Source organism: Dendrobium catenatum, unplaced genomic scaffold, assembly GCF_001605985.2.
Source record: "Dendrobium catenatum unplaced genomic scaffold, ASM160598v2 fragScaff_scaffold_1644, whole genome shotgun sequence".
In the NCBI taxonomy this organism is placed as follows: Eukaryota; Viridiplantae; Streptophyta; class Magnoliopsida; order Asparagales; family Orchidaceae; genus Dendrobium; species Dendrobium catenatum.
Window position 1 is genome coordinate 1,345,166 of NW_021320106.1, and position 8,438 is coordinate 1,353,603.

Genomic DNA, 8,438 nt, shown 5'->3' on the forward strand with positions numbered 1-8,438 from the left:
TTCACACCATTTTCAAATTTATTATAGTATTTTTCTCCTTGCATATCAAGGTTCATGAAAATATTATTGACATATATTAAGTATAGATAAGATTTTCTTCTAACTCCTAATTGTAGTAGAAATCATTGCCAACAATAGTTTATACATATTAAGTTTTAGCTTTATAATACAATGAATCATTGGGATGACTATTAAATAATTTGTATGGCATGATTTAGGCTTCGTTTGGGACGGCTTTTTTATCGCTTCTTAAAATAGCATTTTAGTATAAAAAATTAAAATTTTTGTACTAAAAAGTTGATTTAAGAAGCAACAGTAAAGTCGCCCCAAACGAAGCCTTAATCTATAGGGTCAAGAAGGGACCTATGTATGCTATTAAATAAATGAATGGGGTTTGTGGGGGGATGCAAAGAAGCTTTTTTATGTATTGCAGGCCTCTGTCTCTTCTAGACATCTTAAAACGTACTTCCAAAAAAGCAACAAGTAGTATAGATGTCCAACATGTTGAATCATTATAGGATGAAATATATTTACACAGTGCATGAAGGACATCTAAAGTATAAAACAAAGGAGATTTATCACTTGTTAATAGAAATAGATCTGACCAAATGAATACTCTTTTATGATTGCGTATTTAGATATAATATAACTCACAAATGCATCAAAATTTTTTAATTCGGTATTAAGACTGCAATGTGGTAGCAATGAATCATTTAATCTATTAAAATATTATTGGTTTATTCATTAAACGGCATTATGATGCACTAAAATTTGAGGGCTAGTAAATTGCAAAACTACTTAGCCACATTATCACACTCTAGATTTAGGAAGATGATAAACATTGGCAATACTAGAATATGTGTATTAGATAAGATCCACTAAAATACCTACAATAGTTATTGAGCATTGAAACAAGGATTGGCAACATATAAAATACCTATATAAATATTAAAAATTATGCCCCCTAATAAAAAGATGATATATTGTTTACATTCCAATAGATAAAGTCACTGGGCATGAAACTTCAAATTTATTTGAAATTCAATTGGCATGTGTTGCTGATACATAATGCATATATAAGATTTTAAAACAAGTCGTTTTAGTTGATGGCTTAAATTTTGAACAAACTAACTAAAATGAAATGTGTACTACCACATATTGACCATTTGAAGGATTGAAATACTTATTTGTAGGAGCTTCAGCCACCCTCGCATTAAATATTATAGCTTCCAATAAATTCTCAAACGGTGCAGAATGCCAGACACAAGCGCCCAGAACAGGATTTGAGCGAAGATAACATAAAGGAGGATGCCCACCCTTCTTGAATGCCAGACTTTGACAAATACGTGTTTCTGAACCCAATAAACCTATTTGCAAGATTTTCATTTATCACTGTAATGTGATTTAAAATGTGGAACTGAACAAATGAAGGTTTGCTGATATAAAGTAAAAAGAATAAAGTCTTATCTAACTAAGGTTTCGTTTGGGACGGCTTTTTAATTGTTTCTTTAAGCAATTTTTTAGTATAAAAATTTAAAAATCTGTTTTAAGAAGCAGTGAAAAAGCTGTCCCAAATAAAGCCCAAATAATTGACTAGAAATGTCATTTTTCAGTAGAAGATGTACTTACCAAAGTGTTGTTTGGGCTCTCATAATACCACCCATTCAGGAAGCCTTCAAAGATGCCTTCAGCAGCCATGACGAAAACTAGCATGGCATTCATGCCAATCCACTCTAATGGTAGAAAGAATGTACGTAGATGTAAAATATCAACCTGTTACAAACAAAGAGGATATAAATTTTATTTTATTTTTACTTCTCTCCAAGAAAATATACTCAGAAAATGAAATTAAAAAAATAAGGTTAAAAGTTACGCTTTACATTGTCATGATTCTCCCACGGAATGAAGAGTTTACAACTAGGAGTGTTTTATTCTATTTCTTATAAGCTTTCGAATCAAATTCTAGCATGCTAAAACACATGCACATCCACAGGGGATGGGTATGGATCTCAGACGCCTTAAATTTGAGGAAAATCATATTTATAGTATGGAAGTTTTTACTTTAAATTTTGTTTTCCCCTTGGGTCTAAGGTATGGCTAATAACCTAATGGGCTAGCCTAAATGTGAGGTCCACTATTAGGTTGTGCTAAAACTGTATTTGACATCGTGGCATTATTAAAGAATGGGCATACACCCATTTAAGGTAATAACATGATGAAGATAAAGAACCTGTAATCATTCACTTCAATTTCGCAACCGAAATTAGAAAAATAGCAAGACATTACCAATATATAAAATACAGAAAACACAATTCCAGCTGCTCCTGCTGTTGTGCAAACATAGCTAAAGCTATATAGTTGTTTGTTGAGCGGAATGGCTGCAAAAGATGTGTGATATTAGCACGCCAAGGGACTTTAAGGTGAAAGAATATAATGTCAATGTTTGCATTATAAATGCATATCGAACAACGAGTTCTATATCTCTTACCATGCACAAAATGAAGCAAAATTCCAAGAATCAGAAGCCCTAAGCCAATCAGTACCCAGTGCTTTAACCTTTCCAGGTGACTCTGGAAGGAAGGAGAGAAGACAATGCAACAAAAAGTTGGAGACCACACAGAGTAAGAAAATAACTATTGAATATATTACCTTAGTCATTTTCAGCTAAGAGAAACAATTTAAAGGTTGACGTTAAAACAGACCTTCATATGCACAAGCACATGCCCATAGTGTACTCCGATGATGGTGCTTAGAATAGAAGAGATTGAGCTGCACAAAAATATCACTATCTAAAGTTATACACTACAGAAAATTTAAGAGTCCACTTCCAAGAAGCACGAGGGCATTCGGAATGATAAAAAATTTTCCATCTTATTTAAAAGGATCTATAAGATGGTGGTGAGGCCGGCAATGATTTATAGTGCCGAATGTTGGCCATTAAAAGAGAAGCATAATACTAAGTTAAGTGTGGCAAAGATGAGGATGCTAAGGTTGATGAGTGGCTTTACCCTTAGAGATAGGATACAACATGAGCATATACGTGAAAAGGTTGGACTAGCTCAAGTAGAAGATAAGATTAGAGATATTCATCTTAGATGGTTGGGTCACATAAAATGGCGGCCTTCTGATGACCCGGTTAGGAAAGTAGAGGTGCTAGATTTGACTTATGTTAAGAAAGACAGAGGCAGATCTAAAAAGATATGGTTAGAAAATATTAGAAATGATCTTTCTTTATTAGATTTAAACAAGAATTTGACTTTTAATAGGACAAAATGGAGAAAAATGATTCATGTAGCCGACCCCACGTAGTGGGATAAAGGCTTGATGTTGTTGTTGTTGATTTAAAAGGATCTCTTGTGAAGGTCCTCTAATTTTCTTTTGCTAGTTTGAAAGTTTGATAAGATTTTGCATGTTTTCATACATTTTGTGGCAATTTCTTGTTAAATTTGCATTAAAAAATATTTAATTTAAATATAATTCCAACCAACCACCCACTGGACATGGAAAATATCAAGACAATTTGACTATTAAGGAAATATGTACAGACTTGGTTATATATCATTGCTCTAGGTCTGCCTTATACTGAGAATAACATTAGCATTGAAGATGAAATATGGATTCCCATAAAGAAACAAATACTTGTGATTTTCACTAGCAGTCAAAATGAAAGAATAGTAAGACATAATTGATTGAAGGACACAATCATAGGAAAGATGTATTTAAATAGAGGATTGACAGCATTCATAAAAAAGTGAACAAAAGAAGATTCGTTGAACTGAAAAAAGAAGCTAAATTGCTAAAAGTTCAAAACGCAATCCGGTTACACACCTAAGTATTCCTTCAGGATCAAAAGGAGCCTGACACCATGAAGGAGCATCCTTCCGAAATGGACCCTCATGGGGGGAATCGTAAGTGCATGCCTGCAGCACTTGAAAATGATAAGCACATAAATACTACTGATCCATCACAAATTGTCAAATATAAGTGCAGAATTCAACAGTCTGAGTTATTTGATAAGGCACCTTGGATCTCTTCCAGGCAGGATGTTGGTACACATGGTTGATTCCCAGCACTTGCCTATCAATATACCCTACTGCATTACATGGAGGATCCAATCTCCCCCTTGTACTGCATAAAACCTAAGCATTCATAATAACTCCAAAATTAGTACAGCAGGAAAAAAAAAACCATAACAATTAAAATGTGGATTGTGCATGAGAACGGTCCATTAGCATGGCATATTTTAAAAAAAGAGAGATTGTATGTAATTAGATAACTACCAATTACATACGATGGGTGAAAAAGATGCTTACCGTGAAGACTTTTCCGTTGTCCAAACTATTAGCATTATGGACAGTGTACTTCCAGTCAGGAACATATGTCGCATATATTGTAGTGAAGTAGATCACAAGAATGCATGCACCCAGAATCCTGATAATTTTCAAAACTTCAATTTTAAACCATCCCGTTCTCATTCAATAATGGGCGGTATCTTAAATAAGGAGCAGACACAGGAATTTTCAAAAAGTTATTGATGGTACATTTGATCGATTCATTGCAACCATGACTTTAGAGAATTTTTTAAAACAACAGTAAAGTCGAAGAAATGCGTCAAGCTACTATAGCTTCTTCACCGCCTCAAAACGGCTCCACATACACATTTTGCAATAACCTTTTGGATAAAAAAATTGGCCTTTTTAACGAAATTAAAATAAGTATGACTTGGAAAAGGGAACTTTATTTGGTAGAGCATTTTGAGATGAATGAAGATTTGCAAAACTATGGGACTTAACACTAAATTCACTAAATTAATAATTTCTTCTAATGAGGTAAGAAGAGGAAGACAGCACAGAGATGAACTGTAAGAAAACAAAAAAGGCACGTTTGGAAGTCAAAGCACACATGGTTGTATTGGAATATAACATTAAGGCTTCATTTGGGGCAATATGCTTACCGCTTCTTAAAGCAATTTTTTAGTACAAAAGTTAAAATTTTTTACTAGAAATCTAATTTAAGAAACAGTAAGGAAGCCGTCCCATACAAAGCCTAAATTGTCCGACCTGAATTATTAAAGAAAAAAATATGAAAAATATTATTTTAGCAAGGAAAATGAAGACATGAAAGAAATAAAAGGCACTTAAACAGATGTTGCCTATATAGCAAAAAAAGCAAACCAAACCCAAAACACAACGCACAGTAGTAGATGATGAAGAGAGAGAAAAGCCAAATTACATATTGGGTGGATCAGCATTGCTCATTTACTAAGCTCGAGCTCGACTCGTTAAAAAATTTATAGGCATGAGTTCAGCTCGATTGCTCGAGCTCGACTCGATTGTTGAGCTCAATTTCTTAGTTTTAAATTAAATTTTAAAATTTTTTAATTTTAATTTTAATATAGAATTACTTTACGAATGGTAAAATACTTTATATAATGTTAATTTAAATTAATTTTTCAATATATTTTATGTTAATCGAGTGGAGCCAGGCTGAGCTCGAGCTCGTTTAATATACAGACTCGAGCTCAAACTCATGGCTCGATAAGCTCGACTCATGTGCTCGTTAATGAGTCGAGCTCGACCCGGCTTAGCTCACTTACACCCCAAACCAGTATACACATCACACACTCACATACTCGCTTGCTATTAGAAAAATAGACTCCATTTTAAGTTATTTAAAAAAATATATAGGATGAGAAAATTGCTTACCACTGCCAACAATATATTTTGAATAACGACCATCCTACATGTGTCTCTTCCTGAACTTTTGCATTCTTTATAAAAATTTCCAATACTGCCACCACCAAATATGCAAGAGCAATTCTCTAGGAAGCAAAATATAGATTAGATATTCTGCTAAGAAGCATAGGAAACTAAGTAATCAAGTAGCATGCATCACCTGGAGGATGCCAAACCATCTTATGTGTTTCATATCGACACCATATGTCAACTCATCAGGAGCATGGGAGTATCCACCTATACATTGATTTAAGAAAAAAATATGACAATTTTTTTATACCAAAGGGATTGAGCATCAACATGCAACTTTCGACCGTATATATCAATAAAGCAAAAAAATTACAAGAATGAGAACCTTATTATACATATTTCTAAAATACATACGAATTTCAAGATATATGCACTTTAATTTCTAATTAATATATATATATAAGATTCATGAGCTTTATAGTCTTTTATTTTACTCTTCAATTAATAATTCATTAAATCAATTTTTTAAAATTTATTTTAGCAGTGTTATCTTAAATTATCGATAATAATTCAAAATAGTCCCCTGACCTGACTATTATTATAAAGCAAGTTTAATATCATGTTTCTCTAATTTAGTCCATTGGCTATAATAGTTGATCCCAACTGATTCCTCAATGATTAAACTGAGATAAATTTTACATCCATGTTTCCATCAATTTTTATTTTAGGGATTAATTTTGTATAGTTGAGAGGCTAAGTTGGAAAAATGTAATATTTTGGGGTTAAATTGGCAATATACGAATAATCAAGGAACAATTTTGAGCATTTCTCTTAAATTATCATATTAAATGAGAAAAATATTTTAACACTAAAGTACATAAATGATTTCATAACATGGTAAAAATGAACTTCTCTTTAAACTCTAGATATGATTTATAAAAGCTATATTAAATGAACTTTATTTGCATAAAAATTTCAAATTTCATGAGATGCTCGTGAAATTATGATCTTAATTAGAAAAAGGCAATGATAATTCAACAAAAACAATTATAAAAGCTATAATAATACCTAAGATTGCAAAACTTAACTTATTCAGAAATTGTTGAACACTTAACTCAAAATTGACTTGATTCAAAATCTAGTCTATTTCGCTCTTCACTCTAAAGTCAAAGTCAAGTTTGTGTTTGTTGTGGCTCTCTTGAATATGGTTTGAGTTAACTCAATATAAATAACAACAACAATATCAAGCCTTCATCTCATTACGCGGGTTCAGCTACATTGATCATTTTTCTCCATTATGTCTTATCAAGAGTCAAATTCTCATTTAAATCTAATAAAAAAAAGGTCATTTCAAATCCTTTCTAACCAAGTCGTATTAGGAATACCTCTTGTTAAATTCAGAGAATTGAGAGGGAGAAGGCTTAGTTTATTAAACAAAACTATCCTTATTTATAAGTCTATACATGATATCTTAATACAGATATCATGTATTAAGATCATTCTAACCTTAACAATTGTTGCCACACATTTAATTGATCTAAAAGCATACATAATAAAAAATTTGGAAAAGCAAAATCATTCGTAGCCCAATAATTGTGGCTGATGCATTGGATTGTCTTAAAGTTCACCGAATCAAAATGCTTGCTCAAACCAAAACAATTTTGTAATAATTTTTTTTAATGCATTAGATATTTTGATCCTAACCTTGCAAGATGAGGCCCCAGAAGATGAGCTTAATCGTCCTAACAAGAACCCTCCTAACAGCAAGAACCCGGTTTGGCATCCTCTGCTCACACATTCACACAGCGCGTCAGAAATTAAATTTAAAAGAAAAAAACAATAACTTCAACAGTTAATTCCAGCTGAAAAAGCAGTTTCCAAATTTCAATTGCCAACCAGAAACAAACCTTTAGGGACAGAGGAATGGCCATCCCTACGATGAACAAGAAGAAAGGCATCACAAAGTCCGCCAGATTACAGCCGTTCCAGGGCGCGTGCCCGATTACTGGCCACTCGCCTCCAGCTCCGTCCACAAGGATCATCAGCTGCACATCGGAAGTAAGAAGGCCATGGGCTTCCCAAAAAACCAAAAAATGGGAAAGAGAGAGGTAAGGCTGGAAGGAGAGGGTAGTACGGCGACGGTAAGTCCGCGGAAGATGTCGAGCGCAGCGACGCGCTTCGTCCGTCGCGGTTTCTCCTCCTGTAACTCCACATCTTCCTCACCAGTGGTGAGAGGAAGTCGAAGCTTCGCCGGATCCTCTTCGGAAGCGGTTGTCCGGCGGATGGGCTGCAGTGCCGTGGCCATTCTCTCTGTTTGGAATGCGAGAGAGAGTGACAGGAGGATAGAAGTTTGGAAGCGGAAATGGAGAGAAAGAGTGGCCGTGTGGGTTTTATGTTCTTCTTACGTCGATGGAGTGTCCGAGCGGGGGAGCGCGCTACTAACTGACAAAGATAGAATCTGGATAAGAATCCACTGGCCTCCGCGGTAAAGTGGACCGCCAAGGGAGAAAGTTTTTTTTTTAATTATTTTTAAATAGTCGTCATAAAGTATGATTCTGATTTTGGAGTATTATAAATAATTTTGGAGTTTAGAAGATGCTTCAGTTAAAGTTTATTTATTTGTTTGAGATAACTTTCCGCCTGTTTTATTTTTCGGATAGTCATAATGATAGTCATAAATTTATTTGACTATTTTTTATTATTTTTAAAATATTTTTTCAAGAGAAAAGCTAT

The 8,438-nt window shown here is 33.7% G+C and overlaps 1 protein-coding gene across 1 annotated transcript; it reads right to left on the minus strand.

Annotated features, from left to right (window-relative positions):
* Positions 1-998: 998 nt before the first annotated feature.
* On the minus strand, positions 999-8,115 carry LOC110109491 (heparan-alpha-glucosaminide N-acetyltransferase). Its single transcript, XM_020840581.2, has 13 exons — positions 7,840-8,115; positions 7,613-7,750; positions 7,410-7,491; positions 5,896-5,972; positions 5,706-5,821; positions 4,314-4,431; positions 4,023-4,139; positions 3,829-3,920; positions 2,703-2,769; positions 2,489-2,570; positions 2,287-2,378; positions 1,630-1,773; positions 999-1,367 (listed from the first exon to the last, which is right to left on the minus strand). The coding sequence occupies exons 1-13, from the start codon at positions 8,008-8,010 to the stop codon at positions 1,221-1,223; spliced, it is 1,443 nt and encodes a 480-aa protein (XP_020696240.1). The 5' UTR covers positions 8,011-8,115; the 3' UTR covers positions 999-1,220.
* Between the last annotated feature and the right edge of the window lie 323 nt (positions 8,116-8,438).